Here is a 24414-nt window from a genome sequence, read left to right on the forward strand (position 1 = left end):
ATTTAAACGTCCATATCGACCTTAGGCCACACTAATTTTATTTCTTGCTTCTCGGATTTTTTCAGAAACAAATTGGAGCGACGGGGAAAAAATGAAAATATTTTTTGTGTGCAAATAGTCTAGGGTATAGGTAAAGATAAGGGTTTACATAACATAAAGAATAAGAGTATTATTCAAGTTTCAGCTTTGTATGACTCATTTTATGCAATGCACCCGGTTCTTTGATCTATTATTATAATTTCAGTAACAAAATTACCTTTTGCCATGTGATATATGGATTGATATTGAGAAATAGTTTTAATGAATGAAAAATAATGACTTATGATCAATGTGACCACACATTTTAGGTATGTGCAGGTCTTTATAATCTATTTTGGTGGCTATTGAGTTTTACAACTGAACAGATAGTAAAATTGGGAGTTTAAATTTGTGAATGGGAATAGTGACCTTTTTTTTCAAAATGGGAAAAAATAGGACAGGCTATTCCGAGAAGCAACAATTAAATTGGCGTGGCCTTATCAAGACGTATACCTAAGCGCCACCCGTTTTGCAAACAGAACTGACGTCACAAATCTGCCGGGTCACTTAAACTCCGTGCTGTGAAGTGGAGTGACATAACCTCCGACCCTAACCGTTGTCTGTGTGTACACACGTTTGTCTGAGGACAGCAGAGGTTTGCCTTTGTTTAAATTTGCACTTTTGTTATTTAGTCATCGGCTATAACAGCAACTAAACTCGACCTGAGTCCTAGCCTGGAGACCATAGCATCGGGGGCTCCTCGATATCTCTACGGCGCTGGGAGTGACCCCGCCCGCCCAGACAGCTTAGTCCCCTGGTGGTGTGTTTACGGCCTTGGATTAGATAACGTCGGCGGCGGAAGTAGGGTGGCAGCGAAATTCTATATGGCAGCTAAGTAGATAGGCTATCAGAAACGATTCAATAAAGCAGACTTGGCCCGTAGAACACCCCTAAGCCGACCCCAAGAGACTGGGACCAGGATACCTGAGTCCCAGAATAGGGGACACTGGTGTGAACAATTTGTTGGGTGGAGTCGCAATGACGCCGAACCGCCTTAGCAAACATTTTGTCAGGAAAGCACACTTTGAACAGGATAATACCTGAAGGTGTAAGGCTATCATGGCAGGCAATTATTTCATCGTCTGATAAACGCGAAATGTCTATTCGAGTTTCATAATGAGTACTAGAGTAAGTATATCTCTCCTTTAGAGATTTAGTTAAATTATTTCTAATATTCTATTCTGAATTCTGGCATCTTCTTCTATCAGGTATTCTGTTTATCCATGATATGATATTTCATTTCGTCCTTTAATGCATATTGTTCTTCCAAAACTAACCTACAAATCAAAAAGCAATTTTCGGCTTTACCGCCATTGAGGCATTGCCTGATCATGACGTCAAATGTTAGCCCTCCATTGGTTCCATGGTAATGAAAAGACACAAACACATAAGTCAACACTTAATCACAATTGGTAAACTTTTAAAGCTCCCAGTTGTGAATGCTATAGGCGTGTCCAAAGTTTGACTAGGGTAAACTCATTTCGGTCATAGTTTCAAAGTTCACTGGGCGCGGCTTGGTACCATGTACCATTAGCACCTAGTCAGTAAAACACCGGGCGGAGAATAAGTCCTACATTTCTGTCTTCCTTTTTTTCTGGAGACACAGGAGAGACATAAGATCGCACAAGATGAATCCTGCAAGAAGATACATAGTCCTTAAACTATGTATGCTGTTACTTTTTATAGGTAAGTGGCTGTTTTGTCTCACGGTTGTGTATCTGTCGCTATGCAATTGTAATAAAAACGTAGGTGACTCGGAAATGATTGAACGGAAATATTTTGCCTGTGAGTTTAGCTTTAGCTTTGCTAAAAATCCAAGAACAAAACAGTATCCCATCACAACTTAAGACTAGCTTGTGTCGTTGTCAATCCGTGTAAAGTCAATGTCTTGATGGTTTATGAAAGTCGCGTTGAGCAGGTGTTCTTAGCGTTTTCTGTTTGGATGTGAAACTATGTCAGGGACACACAGCAATTCGTAAGATATTTTCAAGTTGTTGGTTCTCTTGCCTTTATTAGTGTACTCATTGGTATAGTGTTGGTTAGTGGTCCAGTATTGACCGGCAATAGCAATGACTACATTCATATCCAAGTGAATAGATTAGGAACACTGCCACCAAAACGGCAGTCAGTGGGGAGGGGGAGGGGGAGGGGTAGAGGTAGTTGTGGGAGAGTGCCCTCTTGAAAAAAAAAACATTCACAGAGTATGCATGAGTCGTATGTATCGCATGTACACATACGAATTTGTTGTTATTAGCTGCATGGATATGTTTCTGTAGTCTATTACAAATTGCTAGCATTGTAGTGTTTTTCTTATGCTCTGTATGATAGCTATATCACGATGTAATGGCCGCCCTAGCTAAGCAGTTAAACAGCGGCCAAAGTACAATAAACACCCGGAAACAGGTTCGGTTGAGTCAGTGTTCACGGCAAACAAAAAGTTCTCCTTTCCTCCTCATGATGCCTGGTTTGTCATAAAGCTTGATTAATTACAAAAGAACGGATAGTTTGTGTATATGATTCATTGTCGATGTGTTTTAAGTCACGTCTACGGCTGGTACTTCTTTGAATCCATGTTAAAACATTCCCATGGCTTGTGAGCATTGTAAGCTCGTCGATCTCTATTAATTAGCATCTCTTTATGCACACCTCAATACGACTAGAAGCGGCAACGTCACAGGCTACCACACCCGGTGGATCAACAGAGCCGTCAACTGCTGCTGCAACAACGAATGCAGGTACTAAGTCAATCCTAATCACACTAGAAAGGCAACATTTGTAAGCAAATGCATAATGTTTACCTTCACATGATCTCGCCTAACAAACTAGTGTCCTGTTTATTCTTACTCAAACACATTCATACATTTGGTGACCAGCCCATCCACCTCTGTCCTGCCACTTGCTACATGTACATCATGTAATTGAACACCAAAGGGCGTCTGCTACTTTACCAGTTACCATGGCGACAGCCGTCTGGTCTAAGTCATTGACCTTGTTTGTTTGGAAAGGAAGGAGGAGGAGGAGGAAAAAACCCCAGCAAAAACGATGTGTTTCCCTTCCATGAAGGTCAACATAAAACGGTTATCTAAGCTCCTGAAAACACTGCTTAATTGAAGTATTCTCTGATAACAGTGAGTTGAGAATAGTCTCCAATGTTCCTTTTTCAGGTGTGACCTTTCCTTATTGTTGTTGTTCTGATTGTCATGAGCTTTGGTCCACATCTAGTCATAACCTTGATCTTCTCACGCAGCAGAAGCCACTACCGAATCCCCAGCAACGCTAGTAACATGTAAGAACTATGACTTCCTGTGCGAGTTGGACGATATACCGATGATCGCCTTGCTGGTTGCCCCGGGCGTGGGGCTCCTCCTGATCTCCGTGGTGATCGCCGTGTCCTGCGGAGCGTGCAGGAGGAGGGCAGATGAAGACGACGAGATCTTCCTGGAACGGGAGAGGACCAGTCAGATGTGAGTGATTTTTGGCGACGCCTCAAGGGCAAAGCCCTTAATATATTACTGCGATTAGGTTTAAAATATTGGACGAACGAATTCCCTAGGGAATTCGTTTTGGCCATACATTGTAGACAAACACGTAACCAGTGGTGTATCACGGTGCAATTTATATAGTTTATGCAATCATGTTGTTGTGTAAATGTAGGTGGCGAACAGCTCTGCTGCTAATTTGTAAGATTTGATTGAATATCTATTGTTGACTCGGAGTCTATATTCTCGGTGTGTGTGTGTGTGTGCTTGTTTGCTTGTGTGTGTGTGTGTGTGTGTGTGTGTGTGTGTGTGTGTGTGTGTGTGTCCGTCCGTAGTTATTTGAATGCACTGTCAGTAGAGTGACATGGTACTGCAGCAGAACCGTTTTTAAAATCTTTTGTCCTGATCTTGATCTTGATATGATACTGGGCAACACCCCTCTTGTTGGGGTAAAGCGCCCAGGGGAGTGCGCTGCGCTTTTATTGTCCTCTGAGGTGCAGGAGCACCGCCTCCTTGAACTTGGGAGGGTCAGCTATCTCCGTAACTTCTTGAGGCAATGAATTCCAGTCTCTCGCAGTGCGAGGGTAATATGAGTACCTGTAGCAGTCTTTGTGAAATGGTAGACTCTTATATGAATTTTGATTTGATTGTCGCGATTGGCGCGGTGCAGGTGACAGATGACCTTCGACCGGTAGGGCTATCTTATGATGTCTTGCCTTTTGCAGAACTGTAAGTCTACTAGCTGTCTTTCTATCCTTTAGCGTATCCCACCCCAAATCGGAAACAAGTTTAGTAGTACTATCATAAGTGTAATATGAGTTTGTGACAAATCTGGACATGCTATGGTCTTGTTTTCTAATGTACAAATCTTCATCTCCCTCAGCGCCATGCACGATTACAGGAGCAACATGGCTGCCTCCAGCGTGGACGGAGATGACGACTTTTCCCGCCGACAGAAGACGAACCCTGCGTACATGGAGGACGACGAGCTCGCCATGCCGCCGTACAACCACAGCCAGAAGAACTACGGCCGCCCCTCGGTGTCGTCTGGATCCGACCGGATGGCGATGGACAACAACAGGTCGAAGCGAAAGCGTTGTCCATTATCTTTTGTTCTGCCCTATATGCAGTCAACAAAGACTAAACATTCTCGGCAACCTTCAGAACCTATTAGCCCCATACTTTCTCTTGACAATTTGTCTACTCAAGCCCTCATTTATTAGGCTCATCCTTTGTTTCGTCTGATTTCAATTGTAAAATTTTGGGCTTGACACAGGACTTTATTGCTACAAGCAAACGTTTTGAAATGTAGTACAGGCGTGTTATTGTATTGTTTGTTTGTTTGTTAGTTACTTTGTATTGGACGACCCAATTGCTGTTTCTTATTGTAATTGTATCTATGTAGGTTGTAATGTTTATTTCCAGAGATGATGTTTCATATTAGCGATAGCTAGAGTGCATCATCTCTATGTCCTGCATATTTTTCTGTTGTTTAATAAAAAATTTAAAAAAACAGCAGGAGGCAGCGGATGAGCATGGCGTCTGTGGACAGGCCTTACGGCGAGGACCAGCGCAGGCCCGGTCCTCACTACCCGGAGGACGACATGCGGCACCCGCCGGCGGCAGACCCTCGGGGCAGGCCCGCCCAGTATGGGGACGACCCGCGCAGGGCAGGTCCACGCTACGGCGACATGGCAGGTCCACGCTACATGGAGGTAGGCGTTTTGAGGTCTTGCCCTCTTTCCACCCTGATATTAGCGTAGCCTTCGTTGTTAAGATAAGACTTTCATACTTTGAATAACTTTTAGCCTCCGTTGCAGTCCTTCCCACTAGCGATTTTTTTCTTCTTTTTTTGGGGGGGGGGGGGCTTGAGGCCCCGTTTCTGCTTGGTATTCTGTTACCGCTGTGATCCTGTGTCCGCTGTGTGGGAAAATTGAAGAAGTGGGAAGGACTACAACGAAGGCCAGAATAACTTGTGTTATGTCAGTGGGCTGATTTCATGATATTAAATCTGTGCAAAGGAGGACCTTACGTAATCAATGAGAAGTGTTTATGATGCATGGTCACACATCCGTAGTAAAGGTTAGTAATATTTGGCGAAGGTGTGAGGTCGTGGAACTCTAGTTTATTCATCCATTCCAGGAGGATCCTCGTCGCCCCCCACCTGACAGCCGAGGCCGCCCGAAGCCACCCATGGATCGTGACGACGGCAGGCGCCCTCTAGCGTCCGGCTCGATGTACGACAAGTCCGAGCCGAGGGGCGGACCTCGGCCCCAGCCTCGCGAGTCTGTGGCGGCCGGGAAGAGAAACTGGGCCAAGCAGAGCGCTGCACAGCACGACGTGCCGCCGGCAGACTATGATGACGGGGTAAGTACAGTATACAACCTCTGATCTAACAAGGCCACAGTATGCTCACGACCAACTTGGAAGATACGAAAACCGGAAGTTTTGCTGCAGTGCCAAGGTCGGCCACCAAAATCGAACTTGCCCGCTAGATCCGCAACACCTACTCACATACCTAATATCATCGCAATCGGTAAAAGAATTATTGAGATATTGTGTCGAAACCGCACGCACATACAAACGGTTTTGATGTCGTAGGATTTTCAAGCAGTGACAGAACCAACCGCGGACAAGAATCTAGGACAGCCTTTTTCGGTAACAAGAAGTTTGAAGATTTTTTTTTAATTTTGTAAGATCCATGCACGACTATTACAAGAATGACCTCCGTTTGCAACCACACAGCTGCAGGCCCTTAATTCTGTTTAATATTGTTTCTGATGCCTTATATATCTCACTACTGTGCTATTGCCAACAGAGCTTAAGTTAAAATACCCCCGCAATATGTGCATGGAGATCAAGAAATGCCCGCATAAATGCACTATTCCATTAACTCTATTGAAAGGTCTATTAAATGCTGCCACTCCTAGACAATCTGTACATTGATAGGTTCTCTGCCTCAAAGCGTCCTGCAAAACATTATCAGTCTAACTGTTTTCTTGTCTCCTCACAGTTCCCGAACCCACGTTCCAGTTACGCCGGCTTCCGACAGGATGCCAACAACTACTACTGAGTTAGCCTGAATGTTCATCTGAGTTGGATACAGTATGATGAATAAACTGTTCTCCAAGTGAAAAATTGGACTCAATGGAATTTTCAACTGACTCACTCGGTCTTCTTGAGCTGTCCGACCCAGCCGCTGTGGACATGAGACTTCCTACACGTGTGACGTCACCAATGGGTCAAATGTTGTCGGAAGTTGATATCCCCCACCGTCCCATCAGAACCAACCTTCTCTCAACTTCAATTCTTGTCTTCAATTCTTCAATTTTTCTTTATTCGAATACCAACATTTCAGACATAGAAGCATGGATGGCGGTGATATTTACAATAAAACTGGGGCGGGGGGGGTATCAACTTCAGACAACATTTAATCCATTGTGACGTCACAAGTGTAGAAAGTCACGTGTCTGCAGCGATTAGGTCAGACAGCTAAGGAAGACTGAGTCGAAAATTCCAGTGAGTTCAATTTTCTTAGTTGGAGAACACTAACTTCTTCGTTACTACTATCAAGAACCATCATGGGATAGGTTCTGATAGTGGGTCTTAGCCCTGCGAAGAAACATGATTGACTATTTTTTAAACTATTAGAATACGGTCTCATACGCCAAAAGATATTTCAATCAATTTTTGCATCTCATAAAAGCCTCAAAGTGATATGTACAGTTTGAGAGTATACATATTTTCCGTGGGTTTACGTAAAAAAAGTTGAATTCATGAGAATTGACGTAGTTAAAGATTGCTAATAATGTCGTATCTTTTCAACACTGTAATGTCTGTGAGAACGTGAACAAACTGCACAGCCATTCTTGATGTGGAAATGATGTAACCAAAGGAAAGTAAGCTCATTTCATTATATGATATGATAGTAGACTTTGACCTATAGTAAATATAGAGTGTATACATGTACATGTAGTAGAACTTCACATGCTGTAGATTTCTGAGTGGACCAGAGATATCTGTTGTCCGATTTCTTTTTCTAGAATGTGTCAAAGTGGTCATAACTGTTACCCCCATTTCAATTGTCTCGTTACAGTCTGTTTTGTAATATGTGCATTCATTATTGCTTTAGTCAGAACATTGGTCAATTATTAATTGATCTTAAATGACGTTGAAAAGTATGGCAATTTTAGTGATATGCTAGGGAATGACAAAATGCATGTAAGCATATTCTATACTACTTGGTAAGGTACATCTATTTTGAAGCTGTATATGCCCATTTTCTAGCAATCAAGAAAACTGAATGTGGAATTTCGTATCACCGCACAATCCTGTCGCAGAATTTGTTTTGTACAAATCGAATCACTTATGTTCGTATTACTGTTTTAGACAAGCTCGACTGTATGACTGTACGATGATGTAGATTATGCTATATTCATCATAGCACGAACATTCTTCCCGGTACTGACTATAAAAATCTAAAAAAATCACCTGTAAAGCACAAAATACACACAGCTGTAGTGTCAGTTGAAATAAAAACACAAAGTACACGTAACTCAAGTCTTATCTGTCTGAAAAAAAAAATTATAAAACACACACACACACACTCACTCACTCATTCACTCACTCACTCACTCACTCACACAATCGCAGGCACACCTGCGTGAAAAAATACTAAAACTACAAACAGCTTTTGTCTCGCCTGAAGACGCACGAAATTCTAACAGCTGTCTCATTTGGAAATACCAAAAAGAGTCCCTCTACTAGCCTCCATAGCAGGCTTTGAACTGGCATTGGGGGGGGGGGGGCTAAATAATACACTTTTTGCAGCCAGCCCGTAACTATCAGCCAACCCGTAACCATCTCGCCGGTAAAGATGGTTACGGGGTAGCTGATAGTTACGGGCTGGCTGATAGTTACGGGCTGGCTGCAAAAAGTGTATTATTTAGCCCCCCAAAAAGCCGGTTCAAAGCCTGCTATTGAGGCTACTTTCTACAACACTGGGGCCAGATGAGGTAGCAGTGGTGGGAAATATGGGCTTATCTTAACATCGAAAACACAACAGAAGTACCATGTGAACAGCTTTGAAAACAGGACACTTCCCAACCACGTAACATGTCCGGATGTCACTGCCCCCTCACAATACTTAACTAGGGGGCCCAAACCTACACCACTTATTTCCCCTTACATTACAAGCTATCTGCCACCCAAAAATCAAGACCATAGCTGGTTAAATTACACCGAACGGTCTGTTACACCTAGTTTTTGCATATCTGACTGCAACCGTTCTTTAAAACTACTTAGTGAAGATGCTCCTACAGTACTTGATGCAAACGAGTTCCATTCTACTATGGTTCTCGGAAAATACGAATTTTTGAACAAATCAATCCTTGGCTGATAACTCTGGTACTTAAAAGCATGACTATTTCTAGTCCTCTTCTGTGCTGGCATTTGATACTTATCAGTCGGTACGTCCACAAGTTTATTATTAGTCATTTTCTACATCATGCAAAGTCTGGATGTTGTTCTTCTGTATTCGTATGATACAGTTCGAAGTGTTTGTGTGATTTTCGCGCCGGTAAAAGGGGCAATCACGTTTTTTGTGTGCAAAAGATGACTAATAAACTTGTGGACGTACCGACTGATAAGTATCTAATGCCAGCTCAGAAGAGGACCAGAAATAGTCATGCTTTTAAGTACCAGAGTTATCAGCCAAGGATTGACTTGTTCAAAAATTCGTATTTCCCGAGAACCATAGTAGAATGGAACTCGTTGTCATCAAGTACTGTAGGAGCTTCATCACTAAGTAGCTTTAAAGAACGGTTGCAGTCAGATATGCAAAGACTAGGTGTAACAGACCGTTCGGTGTAATATGACCAGCTGCTGCCGCGCCGCGTGCCTGCGAAGCTGGTGTGTTACGCCTGATGGCGGTTATACCGGCTATATAGATACAGATAGATACAGATACAGAAAGAGGCTATGTGTGACGGTAAAAAATCTAAATTTACGACATAACTTTACATCTCTGTACTGTGTATGTAAAAACGAGTTCGTCTGTCGTGTTGGGGTGTAATCGACACCAACCTCTTGTCAAATCTGCATATACTTAAGCCTACACGTTCAACATATCAACTGGATTTTTCACACGGGAGGCACAGAGATTGTGGTAACTTGGGATCGAAGATTTGTCGCGGACGTACTCATACTTACAAGATGCCTAGCTACAAACTGATTTATTTTGAGACCCGAGGTCAGGCAGAACCGGCTAGGCTGCTCTTCGCTGCCGGCGGACTTCAGTACGATGATGTACGGTTGACAAGGGAGCAGTGGAAGGAACTGAAGCCAAGTACGTAACGTTACTACTGTGTGTAATTGTGTGTGTGTGTGTAATTGTGTGTGTGTGTGACTGTGCGGCTGTGGGGGGCGGGGTAGGTGGTGGATGAAGAAGGATTGAGCGTTAGTTGGGTGAACTTGAATCCTTGTATGTGTTGAAGAGTAATTTGTCGTTTTATAATTCTACGTAGCCCGTTGTCTATTTCTCAGAATTCATCATTAAGCGTTGGTGATGAATTTTTCGAATCGCTACGGTCGAACGCCAGGTTGCCCAGCCGTTACAACGGAAGTTTACGGTGTTCGCAGTCATTTTTATGATAATGATAAACTTTATTGTACAACAATGCGCTGTGCAGGAAGAAAAGCGCATCTGCAGAAAAGAACATTGCGATAGAACTGAGTCAGCTTATAGATGTGACCTATGTGGCAGAGACTGACATTCTCGAATAGGACTGTTTAGCCATAGCCGATGCTGTAAGGCTGATGTGAATTAGGATTTTACCATGGTCACGGCCAGTGTATGAGGCATCTTTGGGCATCAGGCACAAGCGTCAACAGCGGACTTATCGAGAAGAGTAGGAATGACCCGGTGTGCTTGGCCAAAAATGCGAGCAGTAGCGAAGCCGCGCATTGTACTACGGGCTACTTGAAAAAGCATCATGGTTCACTAGTTGAGGGTGACGGCGTTACCTTACTTCAACAAAAGTAACAACACTAAAATACTGACATTATCACTGTAACACTTGAATGACTGTCCTGTGTAATTTTCCGCAGAGACTGCGATGGGGAACCTGCCCATCCTGGAGGTGGACGGGACCGCGATCTGTCAGAGCAAGGCCATAGCCAGGCTGATCGCCAAGGAAGTCGGTACGGAAACATGATATTGTTTTTTCTTTTTTTTTTTGCATTTGTATTCGCTACTGATCAGGCACTGTGACGAATACAAACGGGCTGGCTGCAAAAAGTGTATTATTTAGCCGTCAAAAAAGCCGGTTCAAAGCCTGCTATGGAGGCTACCTTCTACAACACTGGAGCCAGATGAGGTATCAGTGGTGGGAAATATGGGCTTATCTTAACATCGAAAACACAACAGAAGTACCATGTGAACAGCTTTGAAAACAGGACACTTCCCAACCACGTAACATGTCCGGATGTGACTGCCCCCGCACAATACTTAACTAGGGGGCCCAAACCTACACCACTTCTTTTTGTTAGTTATGTCCTTTTTGTTATTTCTTTTTGTTAGTTATGTTCTCATGATTCTGTTGATATGGACTTTTCATATTAATTGTCAACATAAGTTCCATTTAATTTCAATATTTAGTTATCTTTGGTTGATACTGATTTTGTTATATTTATTTGCCAATGAGGCTGTTATTACTATTATTTTGGGTATCACTTATATTTACAAGCAGTCCATTTCTGTTTCCACCTTTACCTATTGTTTTGAATCCGTGGCTTATGTTCATTTTCCTGTACTATGTTCTCTTGTTTGTTTTATGTGTTGTTCATTTTGCAAAATGCAATGAAAGAAAAAAAAAACATGACGTACAACAACGACAACAAAAATAACAACAAAACCAATTGCAAGACCATGTTAATTGCCAGGATATGAATGGTCATGGATGGAGGGTACTTTTTATCAGCAACCAGGGTCACCTTGTTTAAAGGCAACCCAAGCAATATTAGGACCCGAAATTCAGATTATGAAAGTCAATTTAGTTAGTCATTTCTATACATGATTTAAGTTCAAACAACACTATCACAATGTATAGCGACGTCCATGATGCAAAAATATGACTTCGTTGTAATGTGAGAACTCACTGAAAATCGTCGCCGGGTTTTTGTAGGCTCGTGAAACTAAAGAGGATCATCGTATGGCACGTTTTTGCATGGTTTTGATATGCTTAAAGTATGAAGTTATTACACAAATGTGCTAGACAGTGTTAGTAAATGTCACTACAAAAAAGACTTTAGAATTTTTTATTTCTATTTCTTGCTCCCTAAAATTGCTTTGGTTGCCTTTAAACGACAAAAAAATCACTTTTCTAACCAATATATTCAGCTGGTTGCAAATATTTTTCTTCTAGCACTCTAGTATCCCTTACATTACACAAAAAGGTCGAAGTATCTATTGTAGAATGCTAGTATGGAAATCTAGTGAAGAAATTCCCTACTAGTGTTGCCTGATGTGGACCCAAGCACCCTCTGTCGTTGTCTGCAGGAATGGCAGGGAAGACGCCCCTGGAGCAGGCCAGGGCAGACATGATCGCCGACACCGTTGATGAGCTGTCAGCGCCTTGTCTGGCTTTCTATATCTTGCCGGACAAAAATAAGGCAGTAGGTTCAACCATGTTGAAATATGGAAAACAAGAGTTTGGAGACGTCATATCTCCGTGAGATTTATGTATAATTTTTGTTTTATCTAGTCTCGCTGATAATGCAAACAATGTTGTTATTGGCATGAACAGTATTTTGATTGATGGCCATCTCCACCCAAATGAAATATGTTAATTGCAAGTCTTATCTTTTGATACAATTCCATTTGAACATTTCACCATTATCTGCGCCACATTTACATGACTTATGCATGGCGATGTTCATCTTTAATGAAGTTGATCATTGCGCAAGTATGAAATTCCCATCACCTACAACAAAGGAATTATGTTAGGCATTTTGGCATTAATCATGGAAATTAGGCCATACTTTGGATAACTGGTATCTATTAATGTTTTTATGAAAAAAACATTGAAACTGTAGAATTGCCTTTCTGGTTATTCTAATTAGGTCATGATTGTAAAATAGGTGTGTAATTGTGTACATCTATCTCTACGCTACCTGCAGGTATAAAGTAAATGAAATATGTCCTTCCTTTCTTGCATCATCTTCTTCGACAAAAGCACCCTGCAGTTCACCTATTAACCGCTATAGGACCCAAACTTCTACCTTTTCCTGACTTAAAACGCTATCTGGCACAACTAAAAGCATGTTTCAAACAAATGATACATAGAAAACATGGGCATGATACAATTTCTTCATTAGTTATGCACAGTTTGTCCTTGACCTTGACATTCATCTTACAAAGACTTACCCACCTACAGCTAAAATCATTCTGACCAGGAATATGCATAAATAGAAATACACACAAACGCAGACAGACGCACCCAAAACAATATCTTCATTTTCACGGAGGTAATCATCAAACCTAAGAACTTTGAAAGTTAGTTTAGCATGATATTATCCGTATCGTTTATTAGCGTTCTGTAGGAAAGCTGTTTCTTTTGTTTTTCCGCAGGAGGTTTTGAAGAAGGAGTTTGTAGAGAAAACCCTGCCGCCGACTGTAGCTCTCTTTGAAAAGTTTGCGAGCGCGGAGGGATATTTTGTCGGGAACTCGGTGCGTTATGTTTGCTTCTTTTATTTTATTTTCGCAGTCAATTGTTTCATGTGCATGCTAACAAGCGTTTGTTGTGCAGGGTTAAATAAGGAGAATCATGGTTTGAAGTACGCATGCGCATCGAAATGCACTGTGGGTAATATGTCAAGGTGAAGGCCCCTGAAACGTAAACAAAACACATTCTTATGCAAAGCGACCGGCGGGGCCTGGACATGTATAAAGCATGGTCGAGACAAGAACTGTTTACAAGTCAGGGACCATAATGCATTTCGCTGTGCATGCGTACTAAGAACCATGAACCTCCATATTCTTTATGATCTACCTCAATTCAAGAACACCTTATTTTGACTGACAAGAAAATATTGTAGGAGGTAAAGCTACAAGGAGGACATGTGCATCTGGAGAATAAAAAAGGGGAAAGACTTCATCAAAAAGGTTTCAAGAAAAGGAGAATCCACTCACATTTTCACACACAACCTTTCGTCTTTCATAATGTAACGTGTTATTGTTTCCACCCCTCCCTACGTGTATACAGTTGACCTGGGCTGACGTCACGTTCTTCGCCTTCATGGACTGGGTTATCACCGCCTTTCCAGGGGACCATCTCAAGGGGTACGAAAACCTGAAGAAGGTCATGGACAACGTCTCCTCCAATCAGGGCATCGTGAAGTATCTGGAGGAGAGGCCTGAGACGCCGTATTGAAGGCTTAACTCTCCCATCACCTCAGCAGACGTCAGAGGGTCTCTGCCTTCTCCGACGTGAGGTGCATGATGTTGGTTACGAGGACGTAATATCATCGGCCGGCCAACACGGCTGTCCGATATTCTAATAAACGTTCGAACCAATACAACTCTCTTCATATGTTTCTTTTTTTGAATGCGTGTGGTGACAAGAGAACGACTAATGTTGACGTATGTCTGATGACTGTGCCCTTTCTATACATATACATGTATTTAGAAAAGTAGGTGCCCGTTCAGGAATAGATGATGAGACGTGTGTACAGAATCCGTATACACAACACTAATGAGGTTTTTTTGTAAATTGGATCCTAATTTGCATAATCAACCGATCTGTCAGTCCTTCTTAAGTTATTCTCTTTCAAAGTGTCCAACAAATTGGCCCATGTAGTTACAAAACGGTCACTAAGGGGCCCACTGCACCACTTACTATCTGCCCTAATAGCTATATACCAGTCAAAAATCACGACCATAGCACACCCAGAACACGAGATATCAAAACCGGAAGTTCTGCTGCAGTACCATGAAAAGTCACCAAGGGGCCCCATAATCTAATCATTTTTCATCTTTCCCATCCCTACCAAAGCACCAAATATCATAAAGATCCATCCGCGACTTCTCGAGTTATGCTGTTTACAAACACACTCACAGAAATAGACACATGTACATTCCCGAAAACATAAGCTTCTTGGCGAAGATGATAATGACAAAATGCACCACTGACAACAGACGACGTACAGGGTTTAAGAAAATCTCAAGACGCGTTATTCTGAAAGGCTTTAGTTTCTCTCGTTAATCTTTTGTAATACCAAGAAGAATGAGAAAGGACTCGTATGGACCATATCAGCTTCCATTTTCACTCGTATGATCCGATGAATCTTGCTATTCCTGAGCATATCAATAAAATAGCCTGACTTTTCAACGTCCTATTAGATATGTGTGAAATGGAGATGGAAAAATAATTGAAAGAAAACAAATAAGGCTGCGAGATTGAAAAAGGAGGTTTTGAAAAACACCTGAAAGCCAAACCAGTCTGACCGGTTTTTAGCGAATGCATGAGTGGTTCCGACAACCAGGAGGCGACCTACATACAGGTCACAACAACACTGTACTAGTCATATTATCCATGCCGACGTGCTCGTACGCTGAAACCTGACGCCGACGCCAAAGAAACATCGCCGGCATCCACACGCCCACGGCAGCCTGTTTAACTCACCTACAGCGCATATAAACTACAAGATGCCTAACTACAAACTGATTTATTTTGAGGCCCGAGGTCGGGCAGAACCGGCTAGGCTGCTCTTCGCTGCCGGCGGACTTCAGTACGATGATGTACGGTTGACAAGGGAGCAGTGGAAGGAACTGAAGCCAAGTACGTAACGTTACTACTGTGTGTAATTGTGTGTGTGTGTGGCTGTGCGGCTGTGGGGGCGAGGTAGGTGGTGGATAAAGAAGGATAATGAGCGTTAGTGGAGTGAATTTGAATCTTTGTATGTGTTGAAGAGTAATTTGTCGCTTTATAGTTCTACGTAGCACGTTATCACGTTATTTCTCAAAATTCATCATTAAGCGTTGGTGATGAATTTTTCGAATCGCTACGGTCGAACGCCAGGTTGCCCAACCGTTACAACGGAAGTTTACAGGGCTCGCAGTCATTTTTGGCGACGCCTCAGGGGCGAGCCAAATTTTTACTACATTGTGTGCAGATTGCAAGAATTCTAGGAATTGTACAGGAATGTGAAAGTCCATGGGACGATAACTCAAGAATGCCGGGATGTATTGCCTTCATATTTTGTAGGTGGGTAGGTCTGTGGGAGACTTTGTAATGATTGGATTTTGGCCCCCCTAGCGACTTTCTATGGTACTGCAGGGGAACTTTCACTTTTCAAATCTCGACTTCTGAACATGCTATAGTCATGATTTGTTAGGAAAATATGTCCTGTAGCTTTGGACCCTCTAGCGGCTTTTTTTGGAACTGCAGGAGCTGATTTTGACTCAAACTTTGAAAGAGAAAAACGCAAGAAGGGGATGACGGATCATCATAATTTTTGGTGTGTAGATAGCTTAAGTAATGATTTACATAATCATATGCCGATTATGCAAATCAATATCTGATTTGAATAATTAATGAGGACAGTTTATAAATCAGCTGAATTCTATTATAGGACCCTCAAACACATGACATATGTAACTGAGAAAGAGACAAATATCGATAGATATCAATTATGCAAATTGATACTCTATTTGCATAATTAATGACAAAATACTATAAATTCATAGTGGTAAATGATGGTGATTTCATTTTTGCAACATTTGAAAGTTAAGTAAATGTGGCCACTATTAGACACAAATCTTGCATAGAGGGCCTCATTTACATAATTTATGAGGAAATGGTACGATATCTTTATTTGTGAAAACAAGATTTTCATAAATTAGACAACTTGTGTTATTTTGGTAGAGAAGGTGATCGACTGATATGATTTATGCGAGGTCCTTATTTGCATGTGGGCTAAAAACGAGAACGTTAACAGAGACCATCGTCGCCATGGCAACATCTTTTTATGTTGCCAATCTTGTTATGATAATGATAAACTTTATTGCACAACAATGCGCTGTGCAGAAGAAAAGCGCATCTGCAGAAAAGAACAATGCGATAGAACTGAGTCAGCTTACAGATGTGACCTATGTGGCAGAGACTGTCATTCTCGAATAAGACTTTTTAGCCATAGCCGATGCTGTAAGGCTGATGTGAATTAGGATTTTACCATGGTCACGGCCCGTGTATGAGGCATCTTTGAGCATCAGGCACAAGCGTCAACCCTAAGAACCCAGCGCACTCTAATATCGAGAAGAGTAGGGGTGACCCGGTGTGCTTGGCCCAAAACTGCAGTGCTAGCAGTAGCGAAGCTGCGCATTGTACTACTGGCTACTTGAAAAAGCATCATGTTTCACTAGTTGAGGGTGACTGCGTTACCTTACTTCAACGAAAGTAACAGCACCAAAATACTGACATTATCACTGTAACATTTGAATGACTGTCCTGTGTAATTTTCCGCAGAGACTCCGATGGGGCAGCTGCCCATTCTGGAGGTGGACGGGACCGAGATCTGTCAGAGCAAGGCCATAGCCAGGCTGATCGCCAAGGAAGTCGGTACGTAAGCATGACGTACAACAACGACAACAAAAATAACAACAAAACCAATTGCAAGACCATGCCAATTGCCAGGATATGAATGATCATGGATGGAGAGTACTTTTTATCAGCAACCTGGGTCACCTTGTTTAAATGACAAAAAAAAATCACTTTTTTTAACCAAGATATTCAGCTGGTTGCAAATATTTTTCTTCTAGCACTCTAATATCCCTTACATTACACAAAAAGGTCGAAATATCTATTGTAGAATGCTAGTATGGAAATCTAGTGAAGAAATTCCCTACTCGTGTTGCCTGATGTGGACCCAAGCACCCCCTGTCGTTGTCTGCAGGAATGGCAGGGAAGACGCCCCTGGAGCAGGCCAGGGCAGACATGATCGCCGACACCGTTGATGAGCTGGCAGCGCCTTGTCAGACTTTCTATACGTTGGCGGACCGAAATAAGGCAGTAGGTTCAACCATGTTGAAATATGGAAAACTAGAGTTTGGAGACGTCATATCTCCGTGAGATTTATGTAGAATTTTTGTTTTATCTAGTCTCGCTGATAATGCAAACAATGTTGTTATTGGCATGAACAGTATTTTGATTGATGGCCATCTCCACCCAAATGAAATATGTTAATCCCATCTTTTGATACAATTCCATTTGAACCTTTCATCATTATCTGCGCCACATTTACATGACTTATGCATGGCAATGTTCATCTTTAATGAAGTTGATCATTGCGCAAGTATGAAATTCCCATCACCTACCACAAAGGAATTATGTTAGGCATTTTGGCATTAATCATGCAAATTAGGCCATACTTTGGATAACTGGTATCTATCAATGTTTTTATGAAAAACACTGAAACTGTAGAATTGCCTTTCTGGTTATGCGAATAAGGCCATGCTTTGTAAAATAGGTGTGTAATTGTGTACATCTATCTCTAAGCTACCTGAAGGTATAAAGTAAATGAAATATGTGCTTCCCTTCTTGCGTCATCTTCTTTGACAAAAGCACCCTGCAGTTCAAATATCAACCGCTATGGGACCCAAACTTCTTCTACCTTTTCCTGACTTAAACGCTATCTGACACAAATATCAAGACCATGTTTCAAACAAATGATACATAGAAAACATGGGCATGATACAATTTCCTCATTGATTATGCACAGTTTGTCCTTGACCTTGACATTCATCTTACAAAGACTTACCCACCTACAGCTAAGATTATTCTAACCAGGAATATGCATAAATAGAAATACACACAAACGCAGACAGACGTACTCAAAGCAATATCTTCATTTTCACGGAGGTGATCATCAAACCTAAGAACTTTGAAAGTTAGTTACGCATGATATTATCCGTATCATTTATTAGCGTTCTGTAGGAAAGTTGTTTCTTTTGTTCTTCCGCAGGAGGTTTTGAAGAAGGAGTTTGTAGAGAAAACCCTGCCGCGGGCTGTAGCTCTCTTTGAAAAGTTTGCGAGCGCGGAGGGATATTTTGTCGGGAACTCGGTGCGTTATGTTTGCTTCTTTTATTCTATTTTCGCAGTCAATTGTTTCATGTGCATGCTAACAAGCGTTTGTTGTGCAGGGTTAAATAATGAGAATCATGGTTCGAAGTACGCATGCGCATCGAAATACACTGTGGGTAATAATATGTCAAGGTGAAGGCCTCTGAAACGTAAACAAAACACATTCTTATGCAAAGCGACCGACGGGGCCTGGACATGTATAAAGCATGGTCGAGACAAGAACTGTTTACAAGTCAGGGGCAATGATGCATTTCGCTGTGCATGCGTACTAAGAACCATGAACCTCCATATTCTTAATGATCGAACGTTACCTCAATTCAAGAACATCTTATTTTGCTACAGACTGACAAGAAGATATTGTAGGAGGTAAAGCTACAAGGAGGACATCTGCATCTGAAGAATAAAAAGGGGAAAGACTTCATCAAAAAGGTTTCAAGAAAAGGAGAATCCACTCACATTTTCACACACAACCTTTCGTCTTTCATAATGTGACATGTTATTGTTTCCACCCCTCCCTACAGTTGACCTGGGCTGACGTCACGTTCTTCGCCTTCATGGACTGGGTTATCACCGCCATTCCAGGGGACCATCTCAAGGGGTGCGAAAACCTGAAGAAGGTCATGGACAACGTCTCCTCCAATCAGGGCATCGTGAAGTATCTGAAGGAGAGGCCCGAGACGCCGTATTGAAGGCTTAACTCTCCCATCACCTCAGCAGACGTCAGAGGGTCTCTGCCTTCTCCGACGTGAGGTGCATGATGTTGGTTACGAGGACGTAATATCATCGGCCGGCCAACACGGCTGTCCGATATTCTAATAAACGTTCGAACCAGTACAACTCTCTTGATATCTTTCTTTTTTTGAATGCGTGTGGTGACAAGAGAACGACTCATGTTCACGTATATCTGTGCCCTTTCTATACATATATTTAGAAAACTAGGCGCCCATTCAGGAATAAACAGTAAGACAGGTGTACAGAATCCCTATACACGACACTAATGAGTTTTGTTTTGTAAATTGGATCCTGATTTGCATAATTAACCGATCTGTCAGTCCTTCTTGAGTTATTCTCTTTCAAAGTCTCTAACAAAATTGGCCCATGTAGTTACAAAACGGTCACTAAGTTACTAAGGGGCCCAATGCACCACTTACTATCTGCCCTAATAGCTATATGCCAGTCAAAAATCACGACCATAGCACACCCAGAACACGAGATATCAAAACCGGAAGTTCTGCTGCAGTACCATGAAAAGTCACCAAGGGGCCCCATAATCTAATCATTTTTCATCTTTCCCATCCCTACCAAAGCACCAAATATCATAAAGATCCATCCGCGACTTCTCGAGTTATGCTGTTTACAAACACACCCTCACAAATAGACACACAGTCCCGGAAAACATAAGCTTCTTGGCGAAGATGATAATGACAAAATGCACCACTGACAACAGACGACTTACAGGGTTTAAGAAAATCTTAAGAAGCGTTATTCTGAAAGGCTTTAGTTTCTATCGTTAATCTTTTGTAATACCAAGAAGAATGGGAAAGGACTCGTATAGACCATATCAGTTTCCATTTTCCCTAGCATAATCCAATCTTGCTATTCCTGAGCATATCAATAAAATTGCTTGACTTTTCAACGTCTTATCAAATATGTGATTGATGCACTGACCGACGGAGGCCATATATATATATTAAATATGTGTGAAATTAGAGATTAAAAATGAATTGAAAGAAATAAGGCTGCGAAATCGAAAAAGGAGGTTTTGAAAAACACCTAAAAGCCAAACCAGTCTGACCGGTTTTTAGTGAATGCATGAGTGGTTCCGACAACCAGGAGGCGACCTACATCGTCTTATATGTTGGTCACAACAACACTGTACTAGTCATATTATCCATGCCGACGTGCTCGTACGCTGAAACCTGTGAACTTACCGTTCGTCTGGGATAGGATGTAACCAGGATCTTGACCAAAAGGTACAAGGATCGTTATCTAAAACAGTAAAAGTTACAGCAGCCGACAATCACTGACGCCGAAGAAGTGATCGCCGACATTCGTACGCCCAGCAGCCTGTTTTAGCTCACCTACAGCGCATATAAACTACGTAAGTGCGTATATACACTCCATAAGTTCGCATAAAACTACGTCAGTACGTAAGTAATACAGTGTGGCGTCGAATGGCCGTGTTGCTATGCTAACGGATACGAGATCGAGAGGTGACGTGTTCGATTCCTGCCTAGACGTTGTGTCCTTGTGAAATGCTGTTTAGACGACTTTCTCACAAAAAGGCTATGAAACTATTACGTTTAGCACCTTCTATAACGATTAAGTGCCAAATTTGACCAATTTTAATTAAGCACTACTAATCCCCAGGACTAAGGCCAAGTACTAGTATTTTGTTTGTTTGAACCTTTGTTTATTCATGATATGCTCAAATCGGCACGCAGGCCACTTTTCATTGAGGTCATGAGGGAAGAGGTGAGGGTCAGATACAATATAATAGAGATACAGTCGATCTATCAACATATATCATTACATGTCTATGGTACAACAATATACAATTGCTACAACATACAACATATAGCAGGGCGAAAGCTGGTTCATGGTCCGTGTCCGTTCGATTTGTTTTGATCGAATATTCCCTCTAGGTACCAGATATCAGTTATGGCGGTAACATCAAGTCTCAACAACTGGCCTCAAAACAAGGACTACGTCGGATCGAACTTCTGCGGAATAACCAAACAGCTGCGGAGGTTTCTCCTGTGCGCGACTTTGCTCACAGCCGTTTACATCCTGATATGGCCTGGAGCAAGGTGATTAACACATCTTTATTCACACGAACTTTATTGTTTGGGGTTTCTACAAGTGGTTCAATCATTATCGCTAAACGTAAGAAGAAACAGAGTTCCACGATCTCATACCTTCGTCAAGACAAAAAGTATGTTTTTGAGTGACGTACATGTATTATAGATTCTTCTGATTGATTATGCAAATAGGGCTCATATGTGCGTAAGTTATATCAGTTGACCATCTTCTCCACCCGAATAACTCTGAGTATGGAACTCTTATCCAAGAAGCCAATTGTAGCATTTCCTCATCACTTATGTAAATGAGGTATTGATTTGCACAATCTATTCTTAATGATGGACAAAATGCATCATTGCCGTAAGGCTTACCTCTTATTTTATTAGACATTTCAGTATGATCTACGCAGGATCTTCCCAAGTTCTACCGCACGTGACACGAGCGATCCCCGCCCAGCCCCACCAGCCTGCTCAGCCCACTCAGCCGGTCCTCGTATTCGGGACCTTGGCACCAGAGTCGCCATGGGAATTTCGACCTGAAGCTTTGAAAGAAGTCAGGTGTGTGTGATAACTTCGCCTCTATGTTTCTTTTTTCGAAGCTTATTTGACGGTTTTGTTAACATTCGTATAATGTTTCTTTGTGTTATGACACCATATACACCTCGGGGCGGGTCATTAACCCTTAATTAATAATGGGAACAGATTGATCCGCAATACAACTTTCATATGCGTCGCCAGTTTTTGACTTCAACACTGAATTTGTATTCCAGAGACATCGCCTCGAAACTGAACTTCATGCATCGCCCGCATACATGGAAGTTGGGGAACTACAAAAAAGATGTTCACATCGGCCACTACAACACATGCGCAGTCGTGGGCAACAGCGGCGTTCTCCTCGGAAGTCAGTGCGGTGCGGAGATCGACTCCATGGATTACGTCATACGAATAGATTTACCGGTCATCAACGGTTACGAAAAAGACGTTGGTAAACGGACAGATTTGATATTGTTCAACTTGAAAGGCCCAGACCGAATCCGGCAGTCCTCGCTTTTCAAAAACAGATCGCGGGATGTGTACGAGAGTCGCTTTAGGAGCGTCGAAGGCGCTGTACTGTTTGCAGACAAAAGAGCAGTGGAGGATATCAAGACCGCTGTGGAAGCATACAAACTTTCATTCCCACTGTTATCCCGCGGCGGGAAAGGGAAACTGAGAGTCGGAGTAAACGAGTGAGTTGTTGCTTTCCCTATCAATGTATGGAGATATAGAGCGTATTTCGCTAAGGCCATGGACATCATATAGGATAATGTCCTTGCTAAGGCCTAGGAAAACAGTTGTGTTTCCTTCCTAAAATAATTTCGGGTTTGTAGAACATATTGGAGATTTTTTTTCTTCAAAACCAGGAATGTCTCTCACCTACTTACGTTCCGATGTCTGATAAGCATTGAAACGTAAGAAGGCGAGAGACATTCCTTACAAACATGATGTTGAAAATAGCAAAATCCCCCCAAAAGAGAATCCCTACCCATCGACCCTATTTTTTCAGGGCCGTCATCGCAAACAAAACATTAATTTCATAATTTGTCAAAGTTTTATCCGGTGATTTTCGAATTATATCGTGTCAATGATAACAGAGAGGAATGACTTTTTTTTCAAATTTTTCACTGTTTCTTTCCAGAATTGCATCTGAAATAGCAAAAAAGAATATAACAGGGATACCATCAATCGGTCTGGTGAGTGTGCTGATGATGACGACGATCTGTGACCATCCTTACATGTACGGATTCTACCCTTTCACAAGCGACGCGAACAACAACTCCATTCTGTACCACTACTACCCGGGGGACTTCGTCGATCCTCCGCTATATCATAACTTCAGCCAAGAACACCACATGGATGATGAGTGGATCTTTCATAGGGATCTCCACAGGCGGGGTGTTCTGAAGATGCAGGTCGGTCCGTGTGGGAAACAATGAGCTGTTTGCTGCCCAGCTGCAGCACACTTCGTCGAAAGACACTGCAGATCAATACAAAGTTGTCAATAAGAAGACAACGCGCATATTTCTCATACACAGGGCCTTGTTTTTTTATGTTTTTTTTAAACCTTTGTTTATTCATGATAAGCTCAAATCGGCACGCAGGCCGATTTTCATTGAGGTCATGAGGGAAGAGGTAAGGGTCAGATACAATATAACAGAGATACACAGTCATTTGAGTCCTAATAACTCTATCAACATATAATATATCATTACATATTTATGGTACAACAATATGCAATTGCTACAACATATAATAGGGCGAAAGCTGGTTGATGGTCCGTGTCCGTTCGTTATGTTCATTTCCATTACTTCAAGAGTTTAAAGGAAGTCAGATTCGGATCAATACGTAGCCTATGTAATATACGTTTGTAGCCTCTGCTAAACTTGGCTGAGGTTTCCACTTTTGAGTTTGTGGGCGTCGCCTTTAACTAGCTGTGAGCGAATCAGACTAGATATTTTCTGTAGGTGCGGCAGATTCTCTGATTGGCTGACAGCTCAAACGGTTAGAAGCCATGCCCACAAAAGTGGAAACCTCAGCCCGGTTCCCAATGTACTGTATGTTGTATAGGCCTCGAGCAAGACGCTGTGTAGGAGAATGATTTCTCAAACTACCAGTACAAGGAGACACGGATCCGCCTGATCAACCTACTTGTTCAGATGAAGTCATAAATTGCCTGACGTCATAAAACACATGTTAAAGCTAATATCTCCCCCTCCCAATAATGCTCCTATCCTGCCTTGAGTATTGCTATACATTAATAAAACCAATGGCGGAACATTATGTTATCATCGTTTGAGTCTTTCATTTGCGCAAATCTGTTAACAATTTCAGTATATTCATAATATGTCATGATAATCATCAACATGCTAATCGCGACTAGTT

At 42.0% G+C, this 24414-nt stretch overlaps 4 protein-coding genes across 10 annotated transcripts; all 4 read left to right on the forward strand.

Annotated features, from left to right (window-relative positions):
* The first annotated feature begins 1583 nt into the window (after nt 1-1583).
* On the forward strand, nt 1584-8112 carry LOC136438602 (uncharacterized). 3 transcript variants are annotated; one of them, XM_066433483.1, is made up of 7 exons: nt 1584-1764; nt 2739-2813; nt 3329-3542; nt 4441-4638; nt 5074-5272; nt 5700-5924; nt 6571-8112. In XM_066433483.1, the coding sequence occupies exons 1-7, from the start codon at nt 1707-1709 to the stop codon at nt 6628-6630; spliced, it is 1029 nt and encodes a 342-aa protein (XP_066289580.1). In that variant the 5' UTR covers nt 1584-1706; the 3' UTR covers nt 6631-8112. The 3 variants fall into 3 exon arrangements, with proteins under 3 accessions (XP_066289580.1, XP_066289578.1, XP_066289579.1); XM_066433481.1 differs by having other exon boundaries at nt 1585-1764; nt 3326-3542; XM_066433482.1 differs by having other exon boundaries at nt 1586-1764; nt 3326-3542; nt 5077-5272.
* Nucleotides 8113-9533: 1421 nt separating this feature from the next.
* Nucleotides 9534-14135, forward strand: LOC136438604 (glutathione S-transferase 1-like). 2 transcript variants are annotated; one of them, XM_066433484.1, is made up of 5 exons: nt 9534-9903; nt 10665-10757; nt 12115-12230; nt 13186-13284; nt 13820-14135. In XM_066433484.1, exons 1-5 carry the CDS (start codon nt 9771-9773, stop codon nt 13985-13987), a joined length of 609 nt encoding a protein of 202 aa, XP_066289581.1. In that variant the 5' UTR covers nt 9534-9770; the 3' UTR covers nt 13988-14135. The 2 variants fall into 2 exon arrangements, with proteins under 2 accessions (XP_066289581.1, XP_066289582.1); XM_066433485.1 differs by lacking the exon at nt 13186-13284.
* Nucleotides 14136-15074: 939 nt separating this feature from the next.
* LOC136438605 (glutathione S-transferase 1-like) lies at nt 15075-19531 on the forward strand. Of its 2 annotated transcripts, XM_066433486.1 has the most exons (5): nt 15075-15394; nt 17081-17173; nt 17508-17623; nt 18576-18674; nt 19216-19531. In XM_066433486.1, exons 1-5 carry the CDS (start codon nt 15262-15264, stop codon nt 19381-19383), a joined length of 609 nt encoding a protein of 202 aa, XP_066289583.1. In that variant the 5' UTR covers nt 15075-15261; the 3' UTR covers nt 19384-19531. The 2 variants fall into 2 exon arrangements, with proteins under 2 accessions (XP_066289583.1, XP_066289584.1); XM_066433487.1 differs by lacking the exon at nt 18576-18674.
* A 956-nt stretch (nt 19532-20487) lies between these two features.
* LOC136438608 (CMP-N-acetylneuraminate-poly-alpha-2,8-sialyltransferase-like) lies at nt 20488-24312 on the forward strand. Of its 3 annotated transcripts, none has more exons than XM_066433492.1 (5): nt 20488-20795; nt 21340-21504; nt 21892-22053; nt 22266-22721; nt 23171-24312. In XM_066433492.1, the coding sequence occupies exons 2-5, from the start codon at nt 21356-21358 to the stop codon at nt 23466-23468; spliced, it is 1065 nt and encodes a 354-aa protein (XP_066289589.1). In that variant the 5' UTR covers nt 20488-20795; nt 21340-21355; the 3' UTR covers nt 23469-24312. The 3 variants fall into 3 exon arrangements, with proteins under 3 accessions (XP_066289589.1, XP_066289586.1, XP_066289588.1); XM_066433489.1 differs by having other exon boundaries at nt 20489-20795; nt 21883-22053; XM_066433491.1 differs by having other exon boundaries at nt 20489-20795; nt 21347-21504; nt 21883-22053.
* Nucleotides 24313-24414: the final 102 nt, after the last annotated feature.

Source organism: Branchiostoma lanceolatum, chromosome 7 (genome assembly GCF_035083965.1).
Source record: "Branchiostoma lanceolatum isolate klBraLanc5 chromosome 7, klBraLanc5.hap2, whole genome shotgun sequence".
Classification (NCBI taxonomy): Eukaryota; Metazoa; Chordata; class Leptocardii; order Amphioxiformes; family Branchiostomatidae; genus Branchiostoma; species Branchiostoma lanceolatum.

What these genes read in the sequence shown, in the direction of transcription:
- LOC136438602 (XM_066433481.1), top strand. Translation starts at nt 1,707, where the DNA reads ATGAATCCTGCAAGAAGATACATAGTCCTTAAACTATGTATGCTGTTA. An exon ending in TATGCTGTTACTTTTTATAG is followed by an intron (nt 1,765 to 2,738) that starts GTAAGTGGCTGT and finishes CAATACGACTAG; the next exon opens with AAGCGGCAACGTCACAGGCT. An exon ending in CGGCAGACTATGATGACGGG is followed by an intron (nt 5,925 to 6,570) that starts GTAAGTACAGTA and finishes GTCTCCTCACAG; the next exon opens with TTCCCGAACCCACGTTCCAG.
- LOC136438604 (XM_066433484.1), top strand. Translation starts at nt 9,771, where the DNA reads ATGCCTAGCTACAAACTGATTTATTTTGAGACCCGAGGTCAGGCAGAA. An exon ending in GCTGATCGCCAAGGAAGTCG is followed by an intron (nt 10,758 to 12,114) that starts GTACGGAAACAT and finishes CGTTGTCTGCAG; the next exon opens with GAATGGCAGGGAAGACGCCC. An exon ending in GATATTTTGTCGGGAACTCG is followed by an intron (nt 13,285 to 13,819) that starts GTGCGTTATGTT and finishes ACGTGTATACAG; the next exon opens with TTGACCTGGGCTGACGTCAC.
- LOC136438605 (XM_066433486.1), top strand. Translation starts at nt 15,262, where the DNA reads ATGCCTAACTACAAACTGATTTATTTTGAGGCCCGAGGTCGGGCAGAA. An exon ending in GCTGATCGCCAAGGAAGTCG is followed by an intron (nt 17,174 to 17,507) that starts GTACGTAAGCAT and finishes CGTTGTCTGCAG; the next exon opens with GAATGGCAGGGAAGACGCCC. An exon ending in GATATTTTGTCGGGAACTCG is followed by an intron (nt 18,675 to 19,215) that starts GTGCGTTATGTT and finishes CCCTCCCTACAG; the next exon opens with TTGACCTGGGCTGACGTCAC.
- LOC136438608 (XM_066433489.1), top strand. Translation starts at nt 21,356, where the DNA reads ATGGCGGTAACATCAAGTCTCAACAACTGGCCTCAAAACAAGGACTAC. An exon ending in CTGATATGGCCTGGAGCAAG is followed by an intron (nt 21,505 to 21,882) that starts GTGATTAACACA and finishes TTATTTTATTAG; the next exon opens with ACATTTCAGTATGATCTACG. An exon ending in GAAGCTTTGAAAGAAGTCAG is followed by an intron (nt 22,054 to 22,265) that starts GTGTGTGTGATA and finishes TTTGTATTCCAG; the next exon opens with AGACATCGCCTCGAAACTGA.